The sequence below is a fragment of the Hyposmocoma kahamanoa genome, unplaced genomic scaffold (assembly GCF_003589595.1).
Source record: "Hyposmocoma kahamanoa isolate Upper Pololo Valley unplaced genomic scaffold, ASM358959v1 182, whole genome shotgun sequence".
Classification (NCBI taxonomy): Eukaryota; Metazoa; Arthropoda; class Insecta; order Lepidoptera; family Cosmopterigidae; genus Hyposmocoma; species Hyposmocoma kahamanoa.
In genome coordinates, this window is record NW_020653713.1 from 3,965,950 (window position 1) to 3,986,526 (window position 20,577).

Here is a 20,577-nt window from a genome sequence, read left to right on the forward strand (position 1 = left end):
AAATTCAGTCATTGTAATAAATTAAGCCCGGGCACCCTGTATACTACCATTCTCACCTATCTATTTCGAGGGTTCAGTTGTTTATGTTATTTCAACGCATTTTGCAATAATAGAAGTATCCCGGTGTTTACATTCTGCCAAATCACTACCCATTGCTGCAGTGATATCTATCAAAAGCATATTTTATTCAAAAACATAAGGGGAAACGGGGTAAACAACATTTATGCGATTTAGAGCTCTAAGACACTTCCGTCTTTATTATCTTTAAAATAAAGCCTATATTGGTATATTTTTCGACATTTGCGAATGTTTTGCTTTGGTTAAAATTAATTTGTAAGGTGCATGAAGTCTCCATGGCAGTAAAAAATAATTTAGGATTTGATTCCCGTCACATTAGCTATGTTTTTGTAAAAGCAAATTGTAAGTTTGTTTTCAATTTATTGTTATTAAAAAGGGCAGTTTGTTATTTATAGGGGTCCTAAAAAGTGAAATGAAAAATTATAATGTCTAAAATAAATAAGATAATACTTTTTAAATTGATATGTTGGTTTTATTTAAAGTGGTCATTTGGTATTTTATCATTATGACACTTTAAGAAAATAATAATTGGACCATTGTGAATATAAAAAAAAAATACACCATTGATTTGGATATAAAAAAAACAAAACATTTTTTTAATTTATTTATTTACGCATTTTTACTTAATTGAGACGAATTGTCTCATCGTTACATTCGAATTTACACATTTTTTTTACAAATTAACATTAAATTATAATAATTTATAGTACAATAGTTACTTAAACAAAGATGTTATCGTTCACACTTTTACTAAACAGTCGTAGCAAGTTTGTTTTATCGCTTAATTAAAAACGTATGACAAAAATTTAAAACAAAGTCTTATGGCAACAAATAAATGCAATGTAATGGCCATTACACGTGACCAATTCAAACGTAACGGTTTAGAACAGCTACCAATTCAAACAGACACGTGTTTTTAAAACTGGAACTCTAACTTTTTAATTTAAAGCTCTCACGTGTTCAGCCAGTAGACATAATTTAGGCAGAAATAAGCTTCGTTTTTTTAACTGGTTAAATGGTAAAGTTTTCTTTCAATTTAGAAATAAACTCATTAATTGAGCTACACGAGAAAAATATAATTAATCTACCTATATTTACAGTTTATGTTTATGGAGATTCTAACATCGTTGCATTATAATTTGGACTTTAAATCCTTTGATTAGAAGTTACCATTCAAAACAACAGCAATAAATTTAGTTCAGTGAGTAACTAATGACATGAAATATCAAGAAAATACTTTAAAGCTGATACGAAGCGCAATCGAGTTACGCTGACTTCAAACGCTGTCTGAAGTTGATGAACAAACCAAACCAGACTTCAGATTGGCTTATAATTTCCACTTTTATATGGCTGTTTAGGAGAAACAGAAACACTTAGACTTAACTTCAATTACTCGTGTTAAATCAGTAACTATGGTTTAATGACCTAGTAGCAATATAACACCTTGTAAAAGAGTTCGTCCAGGGAAGTACTGCCACCTTGCCTATTTCTGCCGCCAAGCAGTAATGTGAGCATTACTGCGTTCCGGTTTTGAAAGGTAGGGTGCTGGTGAAATTATAGGCATATAGAACTTGTCAACTTATGTCTCAGGGTGACAGGCGCAGTGGCAGTGCCCCTCTGATCTTTGTGATTTAAAGCTTTAAGTGGCACTACAACTGTTACGGGTAGGCGTGTCGCTTACCAAAGCCTTCACCGTCCCGCCACTAGGTACCATAAAAAAGACAATATAACACAAAAACGTTATACGCTTGAGAAGTAACTTCTAATCTCTCTTAAACCTATACTTGATAAAGTTACATTCAATATTATATTTACAATTATACACGCATTAAAATGGAATGTTTACGATACCAACAAGACATTAAACTAAGTACATAGATCTACAAGATAAAAATCAAAGAGGAACTTTGAGAAACAATGCAACTTCTTGAGCAAAAAACTAGTACATTCTGGAAAAAAAAACAAAAATATGATCATACCCATTCCAAGACGAAACAAAAAAAAATGCAAGTCTACTTCTTGGTTTAAAAAATTTAAAAACATAACATAGCCTCAACACAAACTTCAAAACTTAATTCAATCCCTGAATCAAGAAACTACTATTCAGGTCAAAATATAACAGTCAATGGCCTCCGAAACTCAGACCCTCCCTGCGCACTTTGCGTGTACTGCCCAGGATATTGAGGCATTAGAAGACTCGGTGATCCCTGATAATACGGCAAAGACGGAGAAGAGTTCGATCCGGAAGAACTTCCTTCAATACGGTCATTTTTAGGTGTCATATCAGGAGATTCTGCTGGTGACCTTGGAGAAAGACTTGAAGGCGCAGAATTCATGGAATTTGAAGTAACAGCTGAACTTAATCCAGCTATAGCAGCTGCAGACGCTTCTGAGTACATCTTACTAATGTCCATGGGGTAGGACCTTTGCTGTTGCTGGTCCATGTAGTGGTCCATGTAGGCTTTGGACAGAGCTGCCGAGTCGAGGTACCCTCGTGAAGGATCAGGGTACATACCGTAACTTCTGTACTTTTCTGCTTCCATCGAATACTTCGACATGTCCATTGAAGAACCGACCTGAAACAAAATTAGTTCCAATTAGGAAATAATACTGAAAGAACAATTACTGAAGGTTTTTATTCAAATGAAGTAAGAACCATGTTTAACATGCTGTCCAAAAGTTTGAATAGTGGGAAAATCACGACGTCTCTCTCCTCTCTGATGAATGACGCATTTTTGTAGTTAGAGACCGTACATCTCTACTAAAGGCTACTTTTATGTACTCGCATACTAATATAACTCTTATACAGAAGGAATTCATATGAGCTACTGTTCAAGATAAAGTACAATACCAAAAAAATCATAGGCAGGAAAATTTACCTAAGGCTAGTTACGAAAGAAACTCATAAGTATTGCACATTCGAAGGTAACACGTACCATATACACCAAATCAATGAAATACTAGATTATTACCCTGGTCACTCAATAATAAGATACAAAAATGAAATTATCATTTCCATTAGGAATCCCAAAACTAGATAAGTCGAAATATTAACAAACCAGCGCTAGAAGACAATAATTTCAAGAACTAATTAAAGAAACCGTAATCTGTACATGTAACACTTTTGAAAATTATATTTGTCCTATATTTTCTGTAACAAAATAAACCATTACGTCATTCGAAAATAAACTTTGTGGCTTTAGGTTTAATGTCGACAGGATTTGGTATCCATGAAAATGTACTATGGTATTGTATATTACACGCTCAGACACACAAATCAAATGTGGACAAAGCGATCGAATAAAGGCTCGAATTTTAAAATTTTTAATGAAGTGAGCCGTATACCATATTGTGAAGAAAATATCGCTGTTTGATACACACAGATGTTTTGCTTACCAACAAATTGCGCTTTAGATGTAACATTTTATAAAATGTTTGCAATAAATATCTACCATTTATCGTCTTTACAACGTCACTATTTGGACGAAAACGAAAAGAATTTATTTATCGTCATCATCGTCATTTATTTACCAACATCGAATCCCTTTTTTATCAACAAACAAATTCATGTAGATTTATTATTCAGTTTATCAAGTTTATTGTCAAAATCGATTTTCTTAGCAGCACTACAGTACCTGCATTCATAATCTAAACCATTTCCTGAGACGCTTTAATTTTAAAACTATAGACGTTTTTTGGATTGTATTTATTATTTTTATCGACTCGATCTGCAGTTCAGGTATAAGAGCGGTGGCAACAAACATTGATACGAGTTCAGTCAGATTGTAGAAAATTTTCATTGTGTTGTTTGATCTTTGTATCATAATAATAAAAAACTGGAAGAATAAAATATATCGATATGCAATAAAATAAATTTTATATTTATCACGTTCTGTCAATCTTCAAACCAAAATTTTTGTAACACCAGTTATTATCTACTATATAACATAACCTGCACGTTACTGTCTTCGAAGCTGGTGATCCTTGCACCCCGTGTGTGTGCAGCGTTAGCGCATAACATACGATCCTCGGTCACAGCTAGCACGCTAAATCAGGATTAGTGTGACAACGCAACATCAACCGCGCGGTTTACGGCCGCCCTTACGACTGGGCGTTATTTTATTACGCATGAGTTACACGAAACGCTAAGTCTCTTTGAAATCTTGTCTTTTTAGCGTTTTTGTTCACTCCCATTGGACGATCGGCACGTTCTATTCAATTCCGTTTGGAAATTTTCCCATTGTTATCTTTTTTATTGGTAAGTTCTTCAAATTTACGTTCATGAGCCCGTTATTTATCTTTCTTCGATCTGAACTATCTATTATACTCGTAGAAAATGACTTTCCTTTATCTTTTCCAAATTTTGCGGTCACGGTTCTTGTACTTGCTACCATGGATCAATTATCTTTTTTTTCCGAAAATTATTAGATTCATTAGGTTTTTTCATGCCTCATCATCTAATAGCGAAGTTGCAACGCATCCGCAGATGATTTCACGGCATATTAAAAATTTCACTCGCTCAAACATCACCCAAGTATATTAACCGTAAAAGCCCAATAAACCTCGGATAGATAAATCATCTATCACAATAATCGAATCCGAAAATCACAATACTTCGTTAAAGCAACGTTTTCGATACCTGTCCACGCGAAAATGCCTCATCACCATTTTTAATACTACACGGTAAGAAGCGGTGAGTTCGTGAATGTTAATACCTACCGGGTCAATGGTAGCTGATTATATTGTTTCCTACCGAGTTTAGGGTCCGATTCGACACGTTAATCGAAAAAAATGCGTTTTCATTCGATAGTTTGGGAGTCTATTAAGGTGGTACAAAGGATCTGATGGATCGGTCTTGCAGGGGACAGGGTTCCCGCCTCCAGTTAGCTACCGAAACTTTCACTCGGACGAATTAAATAAGATTACTCAAAGCGAAAGTCGACCGATAATAAATACGATTGTCTGTGTTGCATTAAATTAGTTGATTGAATTTAATGATAATCGTGTTTGAGTTCCCTTTAACGCTTTTTGATTGGCTACGACTTTCGTAAGTGAAAAAAAAAATACGAATACGCCTTTATTTTGTTTGCACATTCAAACATGGTTGACAGGAATGAGAAATGGCTACTTGATTTCTTATGAAATAAAATTTTATAATAAGCGCCTCATTATACAGTTGTTTTGAACACGCCATTTCTTGCTTTACGTTTTTTGTATTGACACGTCAGTCAATCATTCTTCAATGCGATTCTATAATAAATGTATGTATGTGTGTGTTTATTATGTTTTTGTTTTGGCTGTTGTTCCCATCCTCATACACTAAAAAACTATTCGATTAATCCATCTTTCATTGTCTTCATTTGTTTTATTGTTTGCGTAATAACATATAAAAGAAGCTATAAACACTGATCGAAATTGTTGTAAGCGCGCGGTTATGGAATATTTTAGAGTTACATGAAAAAAACATCATTTATGATATATTGGTGAACTGTTAGAAAACAATTTATCATAAGCAACCAGCACAGACGTTGTTTAGATCGTCCCAGAATACTTAAATGCGCACTTTTGTCTATACCTGCTTATCTAGTTAATATAATTCCAATATTAATGTAAAATAATTCAATTAATTATAATAATTGCGTATCACAAGCAAAATTCTCAAATCCTAACCCCAAAACTACTAAACAAAATCCTATTAAAACACTACTTGACACAAAACCTTGGACAATTAAGCTCGCGCCCTCTCCCCTACCTCTCAAGCCCTCCCGATTTAAAACTCCTCGATCTTTCCCTCCCGACGTTTAATCTGGATGTGACGTAGATGCGTTAAACGCGACCTGAGGGGTTAATGGTTTATTGGATTATGATGATTGAAAACAAACAAGTAAATAAAATGTTGGGGGTGAAATGGTTAACAGATTTCACTTTACATTAATATAAATTATAAAGACTAAAATATAAGAGGAGTTACAAGTGCAGAGCTACAAAGAAAACAAAATTATTGTGAAATCAACAAATATAAACGAAAATAACAAGTCTGGGAAAAGAAAACAACATAAAAATGATAATTGTGAATAAAGCAAAATAAAAGAAACTCACGAAATTATAATAGAATTTGAATTAACAGCTGATCAAACACACAAAGTAAACGCAATCAATAAAGCATAATGAGAAGATGTAAACAATGGAAACGAATATTCATAAGCATGCAGGTTGGCAATGCAATAATTTACAACGCTTTGAGTTACTACACATCCAATGTCTTTATTTAGAATCTTGTACATTGCGCGTATCATTGTAGGGATGGGACTTCAGTTTGCAATAATGGAGGTAAATATTGGAATGTTGTCTTTAGATTTAAAAATGATAACGAGTTCTTAAGTTTTTGCGATTATCACATCATAAAAGACATATGACTTTACCACCTCAGTCAGCCGTAGCATGAGATCTGTAAAAATTTCGGGCTCGTTGATATGTTTGAAAAAACAAATATACGGTATTTAGATTCATTTAATAGTTCCATTTGCTATATGGATACTGCTAATGTGACTATGACTAATAACTGTGACTGCTGCATTTGCACTGGCCGAAACTGGCTAGTTTCAAGCACTTGAATTTCAATTTCATGTATAAAAGCAGCTACCTATATACAAAGAACAAACATTCGGTCCTAAAATTGGATTTCCCTGATAAAGTAACACAAGGCAGTGTATTGGGGCCTTTATTTTTTAATTAAGCTACAGTTAAATCTGGCAATAGAGTCTATCTTTAAACATCAATACTGGTAACAGTAATAACTGTAAAATAATATTAAGACCTTCCTAATTGAGTGCTTCAAGGAATGGTGGTTCTTGGGCCACTATTTTCTTGTTTCCAACTAAATTTCTCTATCGACCCAGTCCATCTCTACGCAACACCGGTAGCATTCAAATCACGAATTCCCCTTGTTTACTATTGTTTACGGTCGCGAGCGGTGGATCGTCACAAAATAATTAGCGGAGGGCTGATCCCTCCGATCCTCGTAATGGATGATTACGACGCCATCTGGTAGTGCGAAGATTGTAAATCTGGTGCAGTTAAGTGTGAAAATGAATGGGGAGCGAAATGTTAGTAATCATTATTGAGATGTTGGAGTATAATAAAGGATTGTACAAACCTGAGAACGTAGATATAGGAATATATTTCTATAATAAAAATATAGAATATGATATAGGAAACTGAGGCTGGTTAAAAGCTGACTAAAAGCCGTGACGTGAAGGGCAAATAAAATCATCATCATTAAGAGATCCGGCAGCAGGTAATAACCATCTGGGGTCTTTAAGAGTGACCGGTCCTAAACTCCATTCCTCCCCTTTTAATTTTTAAGCAAAAAAATATACTAATAACTGACAAATTTGTAGAAAATTGGATAACATATTTTTATACGCTTATAAATAGTACGCGTCAGCGAAATTTTAATTGAAATTTCCACATCTACTTAACGACTGGTTAGAGTGTCGACGTGAAGATTTTTTGTGTTTTATCTGGAGCACGAAGTATCTTTTTCACGGTACTAAATAGTTTATCCATAAAATCCGTCAAAGGATTTCATGGCCCTTCCGCATTATGAGCAATAGATAGAACCTTTGATAGAATAATTACGAAATTCTTGGTGATGGTTATATGGTTATTATCGTTGCTCTAGTTGTGTTTGTGGTGCTTAAGGTTAAATAATAAAACAGCGACACTTTTGCATGCGAAATTGATTTTCGTTCAATTGATTCAGTTGCTGAATGGGTTTAATAGAGTTGTTCTACTCCAGTTACCTTCAAGATCATTTAAATAAAATATTTTGTCTTTCAGTAGCTGTAAATTTGTTTTTTCTAATAATTGCAGCTAAAATCCAGACTACGTAACTATTTGCAGCCTGTCAATTCAGTTTTTTGTCATTTCATAATAGTTTGCAGTGTTGTTCTTGTTTATGTCTTCTGTGTCATTTCTTATTGTAGTTTACCTGAGCATTAGGCGTCAGTGCGACGGAAATAGCGTTCTGCTGTGCAGCAGCTGCAGCTGCTGCAGCCATGCTGGCGCCGAGCGGACCATATGCCGCGCCGTAGTAACCGCCCATAGCCTGGCCCATACCGCCGCCTGCCATGCCTGCGGACAAGAAAAACAATTTATTTTGAATGTACAAGCTTTAATACCTCTTTAAATATATGTGAAGTTCCATCCATATTGATGGATAACAATAGGTTGTTAGACTTAAAACAAAGATAACAAGATACTATGAGCCAAATTTCATAGTTAATTTATATGATATAAGTAAACATATTATAGCAGTATACAAATGTTGTTATATAGTCTTGTCCTTGAAGATTGTCTAAAAGATGCTTGCGCAACATGCGCTTGCAGGTTAATTTGACCTGAGCTTGTCTTACATAGAGCGGGAGCAACCAAAGACGGATCGCCCGAATGATGAAAGAATTAGATAAAAAACGATACGATACGAACGATACGGTGATAACGAATAGAGAGCTTAAGGCTACGGGAAAGTCGAGGTTCGTAACGTGAAAGTGAAATATGGAGAAGAAATAGTGAGATGAAGAAAATAATGGTTAAAATGAAGAGAAGTGTATAATTGTTAATTATTTATAAGTAAACGAAGAAACAAACAAATATGCGTGATTTAGATTCGAAAAAAATTAATTAATTTTGAATGCGTTAATCATCACGAAAATCTAAAAACCATTTATTTCGGGATATGATATTTAGTAATTGAAAACAACACCATTGTATCTAAATCTAGATACATGCTAAGAATCCAAACTTCACTACTAATATTAGTGTACGGAATGTCTGGCATGGCATTCAATTCACACCTAGCAAGTGGTGTTATGTCCATTAGGCCAGCCTATTCAACAACAGGCAACCGGACTATTATGGTTCGGGATCCAGGGATTTGAGCACCAATTAATTATTTCATTGTACTCAACTATAATTCCGAGTCGAGTGTGCAGTCCCGGTCACTTCCTTAGGTGTTTATTAATGTTTGGGTTAGTTTAAGGGTTAGTGCTAATTCATGATTATGTGACCACTTTGGGTTGAAAAGGGTTAATGGAATGAATGATCCGAATGTATTCGTTGTTGTTTTACATAATTTATGCACGTATAGTTATGGTAAGGATTTTGGGTATTGAGCTATTTACATCGAGAAGATCATCATTATCAGTGCGTACGAAAAGAAATTTAAAAGAGTACTTTTGTTGATTGATATCAGATAGAATACAAAGACAAAATTGAAGTACTTTTCTATAAAGACATGGAAAATACGGTGAAAATCGAACGGCTAAAAATCAGGAAGATAATTCAACCAAATTAGAATGTCAGCACGTCCTAAGCATTCTTAACGGCACTACATGTAAATCGAAATCGACACTTAATGTCGGGCCGCGGAAAATATTCCAAATTCGAGTTTAAATAAAAATAAATATGAGACACCCTCTTTGTGATGACGTCAATCGTTCTACAATATATTATAATGCGGCAAAATTCTGTTTGCGAGCAGAATATAGGAAATTGCGGGACATTTTGCCTTAATGTTAAGGAATAAAGTTGTGGATCCGTGGGTAAATTATTTTAGAGAGGACAAGAGATGTTTTTTAAAAGGGATGATCGAGATTTTTTATTATATTTTATAATTAAATTCGCTGTCATCTTTCTGAGTACATCTCTGTCTGGTATTGGCGTGAAATAGATGGAAATTCTCTTGGGAGTTTTTTCAAGAGTTTTATTAATTTTCAAAGTAAGGATGGTGGATTTTCTGGTTTGATAATAATTGAAATGACGTAGTGTTAAAAGCTGTTGATCGATACTGCTTAAAAAACAATTGACCATTTTGCTGTGAGAATATTGAATATAATGCGATTTAAAATTGTTTATAAAAGTATTTACCGTGACAACATCCATTTTTGTCGAATTCTTAAATATTCGCGAATGTTACTCATAAAAAATTAAACTATTCTTGTGGAATTATTAATACAAAAATCGAACACTCAGAAAAAACACTCAGAAAAAATTCCTTCGATCCGGTCGGATTCGAACCGACGACGTCTTCTTGCATACCGTGCCAGACGCTATACCAACTAAGCCACGGAACGAACCAACGGACCTCACGAATTTTTCTATGTGCTTGCGTCGTGTCTTTGTACTTGGTCTTTCAACGACTTTTTAGTCGTAGCGCCATATATGAGAAATCTATGACAGATTTATCATAGATTATTATTCTTATGGATCTAAATTGAGTATAATTGTTATTTCAAACGTTTTGGCCTCTTTACAGGTCTTTTTTTTAATTCTAAGTAACGTTACGAACACGTCATGCGCTTGGTGATAAACGACACGCACACAACAGTGCAGTGTCACTCAGAGCTTCAAATCACAAAGATCTTAGGCGGCACTGTCGCTGCGTCCGACAATCTGAAACTTATAAGTGGACAAGTCCCATGTGCCTGTAATTTCACTAGCACCCTTAACCTTAGAAACCGGAACGCAGTAATGCTCATATTACTACTTGGTGGCAGAAATAGGTAAGGTGGCAGTACTTCTCTGGACGAATTCTTTCACAAGGTGCTCTACTGACTGAGGTGGCAAAATCATCAACCATTCATATGTAATATTGACGCGAAACCGCTCTATTCTGAGCGTTACTAACAGTTTTTAACTGCCTCCGTGGCCGAACGGTTACCATGCCGGACTGCCACGCAGAGGTCCCAGGTTCGATTCCCAGGCCGGGAGAAATAGTTGTATGGCCTACAATTATTTCTCTCGTGAGTTTGGGTGTAATTTGTGGTTGTCTATGTGTGTGTCCACGGCACCCGCGACACAGGGTTTACCTAGTGCGGGGCTATGTTGAGTGTGTGCGTTATTTATTTATTTAGTTATTAATTTAAGTACTTTTTTATAGAACATTTCTATTTACGCTAAATATGATTTGCAAATTTATTTTAAGAAAAGGGAAAATTAGGAAATTTTAAGGTTCTTAAATGACATGATGATTTATTACAATGAAATTCAATTATTGTTTGTTAAATCACTCCGTTTGTTTTTTATAATTATAAATACGAAGATCGAATACTAAGAAAAATTTCTTCAATCCGGCTGCATTCGAACCAGCGCCTTTAAGCATACCGTGTTTGTTTGTGTAACAATGCGAAAACCTAAAAACTCGTCGTGTATTGGATTATTTCTAAAAATTATAAAGCAGTTTCTTCAAATAAGAAACTTTCCCAATTCACCCCAAGTCTACATTACAGTTTCTATTCATAATGACCGTCTTCCTTCAACATAATGCTGTTAATATGTAAATATAGTGTGCTTATTCCATAAGTTCGACATACGAAACATACTAGACGACCAATCGCAATAAACACATTTGATATTTTTGGAACATTGGAAAGATATTCTTTATTATCATATGTTAGTAAAATTTTTCGTCTTTTGGCACAGGCTATGGACTAATTTGAAGAAATTAGACGTTTGTAGAAACGCTGTAGAGGAGCGACTGAGACGTGGCAGCCGCGCGTCTCTTGCGATTCTATAAACGTCTAATTTGAAAACGCCTTAAGGCGTCTTCTCCTGTGTGACAAGGAGAAGGAGAAGCCCACTACTCGTAACCTGTAAGGCACAGCACCGACATGTCTATTGCGCGTGTCGAGCGACAGGAACACAGGCTTTATTTTAGAATTTATTTCTTTACAAACGAAAATAAAGCCATTTAAAAATGTACATCTAAAAAAAATAGTAATAACGCACACTCAACATAGCCCCGCACTAGGGAAACCCTGTGTCGCGGGTGCCATGGACACAAACATAGACAACCACAAATTACACCCAAACTCACGAGAGAAATAAATGTAGGCCATACAAATATTTCTCTTGGCCCGGGAATCGAACCTGGGACCTCTGCGTGGCAGTCCGGCATGGTAACCGTTGCGCCACGGAGGCAGTTAAAAAAACATCGTACAATATATGTGTTCTATTTAGTTCAGTTGATATAAAAAAAAATTGGTATATCGTCGGGGATAGCAATTACGTGTAACTTAACATTGGATAATTCCGCGTATCTGAAACATGTAGCCAATTTGGTTTTGCGTGCTAGTGCACGTAGTTATATGATAGGGACCCTTCTTAAAGCCAGTTGCGATTGACAAACAAGAAGGCAGAAATCGGTGAATAACAATATGACTTTGATTTAAATAGCAGTCCGTAGCCAACAAAAATTAATGCTTACTGTGTAAAAATGATAGCCATTGACTTACAATTATATGGACGTCGGGTCCACGCTAAAAAGTGTCCGCACTTGTAAGGCGCTAAAATCGTATACAGAGCGCGACACTCCGCTTTAGTCTTCATTTGTTCTACGGACAGCGCGATACTGCGATGACATAACAATTTAAATTTCGAATAGGTGGACTTGGGACATTTTTTTCGTGGTTTTTGTATTAGACCCGTCGTCCATTTATTTGTAAGTCAATGGTCGTAGCAATTGAAATAACAATAACGTTCAAACCTTCTCCTGTAAAATTTTGTGTAGATACGCGCTTTTTACCAATGCTACATACGCGGTTTTGGCGTATCCTCGACGGTATGTAAACTATTTATTGAATATAGTGGCTTTGTTAAAAAATATCAAGGTACGTTGGTGTTTTGTTTTCTATAGTGAAAATTTTTACGAATCGTGTTTTCACACCGTATACTAATCAGTGCATATCCTATATTTTTTTCCAAAATGATTGGATGGATGATGACCACAACAGCAAGTAAGTATCTTCGTTATCGACAGCATTCCAATATCTGTACTTTTAAAAATTCTAAAAAGTGTCGCTGCGTTCCCCAATCACGTGTGTTCAGGCCCACATAAAAGGTCGGACATGGGGTGAAAATGCGATTTTCACCGGGTTTCCTTTTCAATTCGGCTTGTCCGAGCCATTTGAATGTGTTAAATTTTACGGAAAAATGGTTATTTTCCGTGCCGGCAGGTGTTTCGAAAGGTTTTCAGGTGATTTATAGGTACATCCGGACCCGGACGCGGTCATTGTGCGGGTTTCTTTAGGAAGAAAAGGGAAAAAGTACATTATGCAAAAAGCACCGTCTCATGTGAGGTGTTAAATACAGTGAGAAAACTAAAATGGACACAGACCCTTTTGGAGATGAATTGTAAGAATTGTAAATGTGGATTTATATTAACTATTTTTGGTCTAAGGCGGCAAATTAGACTTAAAATGCAGTACAAAAGATTCATATTCCTTAAAACTAATGACACAAAGGTCAAGTCAATAATGTGAATTTTTTTATAATACTAAGTGATGGACGACCAAGTCGTGCACCTTGTGTTAAGCGACACGCTTGTCCATAACAGTTGCTGTGTCACTCAGAGCTTTAAATCTCAAAGAACACCCTGAGACATAAGTTGACAAGTCCCACGTGCCTATAATTTCACCAACACCCTTACCCTTCCAAACCGGAACGCAGTAATGCTTACATTACTGCTTGACGGCATAAATAGGTAAGGACGAAAAAAGTACCAGACTATCTTGGTCACAAGGGTCCCTTTTTATAAGTACCAGCACCGATATTCACTCCCAGACTAATGCCCTGGGTAATTCCAGAACACCTAGGCCAGAACCACACAAAACAACTAATTTCCTAAATCGGTCCAACCAGGAATCGAACCCGGAACCTTACTCTCTACCTGTTACAGCATTAACCGCTAGGCTAGTGATGTCAACAAAATGACAAATACTTGATAAATAAAACGCCTCAATTTTGTTTACCTGCAGGTTGGAAGTGTACTAAATTCACATATTGGCTTTATCAGATAGTTGTAATAGCTTTTGAATAACCAATATTATTTTGAAAATATTACCTGTGCTTAGGCAGAACGACCCTATTCTGAAAGTGGAAAAAGAGAAAATAGCCTTACAAAAATAGTCAAAACCTAAGTCAAAGTAAAGCAATAATGTTTTTGTACTCCAAAGTTTCATTTACAAAGAATTAAAAAACCATTCCCGCACAGCTTGTAACTTTAAATTAAATCACGAATACGCCTTTCAAATGCTTTTTAGCGTTTTACCATCTTAGTATAAAAAAAAACAAACTCGACAAAAAGAAGTAAAGTTGCTGAAAATATAGAAAAACGTGAAAAAAAACTTTTTGACTGGAACTTCTTGGAACTCCCTTTCGGTTTAATTAAACCTGACCGTGCAAAAGTACACTTTTCATGTTGCATTTTTGCGGGTTCCCGATAGAAAATTAAACCCTTTTCACGAATTAATTGAGTTTTTGTTGTTGAAAAGCCGCAGAGAGCAATTTCCGTTCTCCATTTTGCTTGTTAAACTATTTTGCTAGTTATAATGTAACCTTTTGATGTTCTACGGGTTTCTTGGGACGGTTAAGAGGTTACATGGTGCATTATTCAATATTCCAATTATACGTGGGCAATCCTGGTAATGGAAGCCATATAATACATTTGCTCTTTGATTATTGTCTTTTGCCTTCGAATAAAATGAATTAATTATTGAGTAACTCCAGAGTAGCTGTAGACATTTGACGTCGCACAAAGGTAGTAGACGTGGCGTGGTTATGAGGATAGCCAAGCTTAACTGGTGGTCGGCGGGGCACTTGGCTAGAAGAGACGATGGAATATGGACGAAAGACGTTACTGCATGGTGGTCAAGAGACGCAAAAAGACCAAGAAGCAGACTACCCGCCCGATGGATTGATGACATCAAGGCCGTAGTCGGAAACAACTGGACGCGACTCGCAAGTGGCCGGAAAGAATAGCACAATAGAAATAAGGCCTATGCTCAGCAGTGGGTGCAAACAGGTAGAAATGAGCTCAATTAAAAATTACAACGACAACAAAGAACAATGATATAAGTACAACAGAATTAGCTAAAATACAAAAGGTGGCCTATTGCTATATTGCAAAACCTTAGGATAGACATTTGGAGTTGGAAAGGGGGTGCAACTAAATAATATCTTTTGAATAAAAGAATAGCTTTTGATGTAGGTATTGTTTGTGACTCCGTGTGAATATTAAAGTGACGACCTGGGAAAGAGGTCGGCAAAGGTTGGCGTGCTTTGGGGGTGACTTACATACAGTAATGAATTCATATCAGGTGATATGAACAGTGCCGTTTGCTATATTCGCTGCTTCAATTTACAAGTCTTTAAAAAAAACTAATTCCCATCAATTAGATTTTAGCGTAACAAATTCTTAATTGAATCAATCACATCGTGATTACATTCATTAATCGATATTGTTACTGTAATCATTATGTTTGTTGCTGCAATCATTGTGCTTATAAACTGAGATGAAAACAAGTAGCTTTAGTAAACAATTTCTTATAACATACATGCATAAAGCTCACGCTCTCGTCCCATGGGAGGGGTAGGCAGAGACCACGGAACGCCACCTTACTCTATCCTGACAAAACTTTCTAAAAAATATCTTAATCTTATCAATCGTATAAATTTTAAAAATGGTGGAAGAGAACACAGCTGATTGTTGGAGACACGGCGGCTCTACGAATCTACAGTACCAAAATCGTTAAGGACACCGTGTGTCTCTAGGACGCCTGCCGTATTAAGAACACTAATCAGCTCATACTAAATCTAGAAGAGTTCAGAGTTGTATGGGGCCTCGATTAAGTTATATAGTATAAGGGTCGAGATTTTTTATTTATTTATATAAACAGAAAAATTGTTATGGATCCTTAAGTCAAGGCGTCCAATAAGACTTAAACTCGAAGATAAAGTAAAATTTAAATATACCATACAAGAAAAAAAAACTTAGGAACTGAATAAAGAAAGAAAAAAGATAAATACACACAACATTACACAATTTACTACAATCTAACACTTAACTTAAATTTACAAAGCGACTTAAGGCCGCTGAAAGAACACGCCACTTATCGGCAAACACATCGGCCTCCCAGAAATTCGTTGAATATTACGACGGCTCTGGTGGTGGGTGCGGTGCAGGCGTGCCGAGAGCATACCATCCACCTTCACACGGTCATATGAACACTTTTGGTTATATGGCCCGAATCATTGGCGTTGCATGCGGTACTTGTTCGGGACTATTTCCAGTACGTACTTTCTTAATTCCCTACAATTTCATACGCCTATCTTATGTCTATAGTACAAAGTCTTCGTCTTTCCTATCCTTTCGGTTTTTTCTTTCTGGAGCGTGAAGACTATCCTATCCTCTAATCCTATATAGTCCGGGTAATAAACAAAATTGTGTTCTGTAGAATTTTCAATAACTGTCTCTGTATCTTTGTGCTCTTTTAATAGACCTTAGTAGATCTGCTGACTTGAATTCCAATTGCGTTTGTTTTACTTGTCGTTGTCATATCAGAAATATCTAATTTTGAATTAGCATTTATTGACGTCATTGCGACGTCCTCTTATTGTAATATATCAATGCCATCTTTTTTGACGCCTGCGCGCTATGTATAAGCTGGCTGTCAGACTGAAGGACGCAGACTGTCCATTTTCTTTTGTTTTAGCTGGTTATGTCTTGCCTAAATTGATCTTACTAAGGAAGGCTCCGCCCCTGCTTTTGCATTTTTTGTTATAATATCAAGTGACGGAACGAACAAGTTATGTGCCTGGTTATGGTTATGCGCCATAACAGTTGCAGTGCTACTTAGAGCTTTTAGGGACACTGCCACTGTGCCCGTCATCCTGAGACATAAGTTGACAAGTTCCATGTGCCTATAGTTTCACCAGAACTCTTACCCTTCCAAACCGGAACGCAGTTAATGCCCACGTTACTGCTTGGCGGCAGAAATAGGTAAGGTGGCAGTACTTCCCTGGATGAACTCGTTCACAAGGAGCTCTACTACTAATAAAGTAGTATGTAAATAAATTAAAATAGTGGTCAGAGGAACTTTGCTGACTGGTCCTACCGTCACGTTTCTATCATCGCACTTCCCGATGTCACAACGTAAGAGCTCATCAGCAAACCCGAGATACCTGGCATCCTAACCACGCGGGAACAACGTTCGCTCCTTCCTCGAATCTCTAGGGTGTTGAATGGAATCTCTCCTGAAGTATTTCCGCTACGCTATAACATGAAGTGAGTAAACAGGGCTCTCAAAGACGGACAACGCATAAGTAGCTCCTTTGGTATTGCAAGTGTTCATGAGCGAACACTGTTGAATATTTCAAAATAGCTCCTAATGGAATCACTAAATCTGTTACTGTCTCGGCTAGTTTTGGGCCACATCAATTTAGTAGTAGTGTAGTAGTCGATAATTTGCAAGAGGTATCATGTGTTTTAGACTTTAATTTCTAAGTTTCTTACATTTGGGAATGTTTAATTGCAATACCTCTCGCTAACGGTAAAGGGAAAGCTGCATTTCAAAGATGGCTCCCAGCTCTTAAAAAGTGTGTGAAGTTCCAAAATTCACATTGGGCCGGCGTGGCAGACTACGGCCTGAACCTTTTCCTTAGAGGTGGCACGTGCTCAGTAAAGGGACAAATAATATGTTAGTGATGATGGTGACGATGATGAAGGTAAATTTATATAAATAGTAACTATTGAATCACCACTGCTCTAAATTAGTTCATTACCACAAAAAGCAACAAATCGAAACATGAAGACCGATTATCTACGCACAAAAACGACCGCAACAAATGACAAGCAAAATTTTCGACGTCTCATATTCTAGCACTAGAACCACCCTTATATGGTATTTTATTATTTTCAGTATCTACAACCGTTATCATCTTAACAATAAAGTTGAATTTTCAAAAATGAATACTGTTAGTGCCGTTGTTTGTTGTTGTACCTAACTAACCATGGTTAAATTGATAGATTAGTTACAGTTTGTGCAAATCATGCAAGGATAATGTTCGTATTGTGAGCCTTATTATTATTCGCCGGTTTTTGGTTACAATGAAATGTAAATAATTTCTTTAAATGGCTGAAAATTTTGATTTTATATTGACGAATTTTAAAATAGGGATAAATAGAGATACTGCATACAAATGATTCAAATTTATGAATTTCTTGCATAATAGTTCTAGTATATGTAATATTCTAGACCCCCGAAAAGTCAAAACAGACATAAACAGAAAAATGACATATCATTTCCTTTTTCCATAAACCAAAATTTCTCGCGTCACACGTCCTCCCTCCTCGGCGTCTGGCAAGCAACTGTCATGTAAATGACGTCACGTGACCGGAAACAGTTTGGCGGGGGGAGGAGCTTCCGGCGGCGCACGCGATTGGTCACTTCCGTTCGGTAACAAACTGCTTAGTTATAATATGCTAATCATGATGAGGCTATTTATTGGATTATTATGAGATTAACCTAGGGGTGTTTTGGGTCATTTGCTTTTTCGGTGGGATTCATGTGTTGGATGATATTATTGTTATTGTGCGGCAATAGTGCCTTTGCTGCAGATACGGGAATCAAAATCTTAGTTTAGGTTTAGTAGACGCAGGACTCCTTGTGAAAGTATTGGTGTAAGGAGGTTTCTGCCGCGAAGCAGTAATGTGCGTAAGGGTGTAACCACAGGCACATGGGAGTTGTCAACTTTATGTATCAAGAGTTGACTACCTCAGCTCAAAAACAATTTGGTTAATTCTGCTTGGATCGAGCGGCAGGGACACTGGGTTTATTTCAGAATTAATTTTTTTTTGTAAATGAAAAAACCATTTGAAAATCGTGTTATGTAAAGTATATGTTACATTTAGTTCACTTGATATTAAAAAGATAATTGGTATTTATAAAGCACCTATTCAAATTCGAATTACATTCCGAGCCACACTTGTGTTTTTTTTATTCTATCGTGAAAGTTTAGAGAAATCGTGTTTTCGTTTAGTGTATCAGTGTATATTTTCGATTTTACTGTATATTTTTTAAAGTTATTGACTCAACACTCACTGTTAGGCGGAATCTACCAAAGCCATTTGAGGTTATATAGATGTCCCTGGTGCAGTGGCAGTGCCTATCAGATCTTTGCGATTTCTGAGTTACACTGTAGTTGTTAGTTGCACACCAGGCACAGAACGTATTCGTCTCATTATTTGGTATCACAAAAAAGTAAATAGGTAAATTAAAAAAAAAACTAACACAGAACAATTGCAATTGGCTTTTTAAAAACAAAGAAACAAAAATTGAAAAACAATTATGACAAAGTACCAAATACGTAAATCGTTTCGTAATAAATTGCAAAATTTCTTTGTACAATTCTTTGTTATGTTCTTCTTTGTATTAAGTTAACAATATGACATGAAATTGAACAATATGAACAATACATAATATTATGCTATAGGTATATACACGGGCATTGTGAAACAATAAACTAATTATGAAAAAAAAATTTATTAAAGCTTGTTTCAGTGTCTAGGTAACGGTTCTGTAGAAGTAATGGACATGTTAAGAAATAACAAATATTTGTGGAATGGTATAATGCACTGGAATGTGACTCACATTACTTGGAAGATCTTAAATTTCAAGATTCTTAGGACTGTACATACAGTTTGTGAATTTCGATTGAAACCGTCATAACCTATTCTAAGTTCGAGACTTTATTAATAAGATTATCAGGATCGAATGAATTTTTTTTAAGTGTTCGGTCTTTGTTATCAATAATTACAACAAAAGTTTCTTTTCATTTCCGCCTTATGCGTTATTTTGTTGAATTCTATCGTGTTTGTTCAAATGCTTCTTCATTTTTATTATGTCCTAACCATCACGGGCTACATCAGTTATCAGCGAGGGCTATGTCTTCCATAAACTGCCTCCGTGACCGAATGGTTACCAAGCTGGTCAGTTACGCAGACGTCTCGGGTACGATTCCCGGGCCGGAAGAAATAATAGCATGGCCTAGGTACGTTTATTTCTCTCGCGATACAGGGTTTCCCTAGTGTTGGGCTATGAGTGTTTGCGTTTAATTTTGTTTTAATTGAAAAGTGAACACTGCATAAAGGTTTTCCATAACTATATACGGAACCCTAACATATTGTCTTATATAATTTACAATGTTAAAACAGTTGGTCCAATAGAAGTTTCAGTGTAAAGATTGTCAACAAAATGGCTCCGTAATAATGTATGGGATTACGCAAGGCATCCAAAAAGTGTTTTGTAAAAAAATAGTCATTGGTATTCAATTTTTGATTACGCATAATTTGAGAATTTAAAGCTTTGAAAAAATAAAATGGATTTTATAGCTTCTTTATCGATTTTTTAATAGAACCAATCACAATATAGGAAATGAATGAAATAGATTATTTATTTGAAATTGTTGCTCTAACAATTCTGCGTGTAGCTGTAATCGTTCTTCATGTTGCTGCAATCAAAGTAGTCTCAATTGGAAACAAAGTACATTATCACCTTAAAACAACTACTTGTTTATTTTGATCACTTCCTTTTTAGTGCAGTTTATTTTTAATTCTCCCTATTATTCATGAATAAAATAATATAAAAATTTTGATAAATG

The 20,577-nt window shown here is 35.8% G+C and overlaps 1 protein-coding gene across 1 annotated transcript in view; it reads right to left on the reverse strand.

The window, feature by feature from the left end:
• Positions 1-1,749: 1,749 nt before the first annotated feature.
• LOC113226107 (transcription factor SOX-21-like) overlaps positions 1,750-20,577 on the reverse strand; it is a 78,510-nt gene continuing 59,682 nt past the window's right edge. Inside the window, exons 4-5 of the mRNA XM_026458629.1 lie at positions 8,072-8,214; positions 1,750-2,654 (exon numbers count right to left, since the gene is read on the reverse strand). Coding sequence (XP_026314414.1) covers positions 2,187-2,654; positions 8,072-8,214 — 611 coding nt within the window. The 3' untranslated portion in view covers positions 1,750-2,186. The remainder of the gene's footprint in view (positions 2,655-8,071; positions 8,215-20,577) is intronic.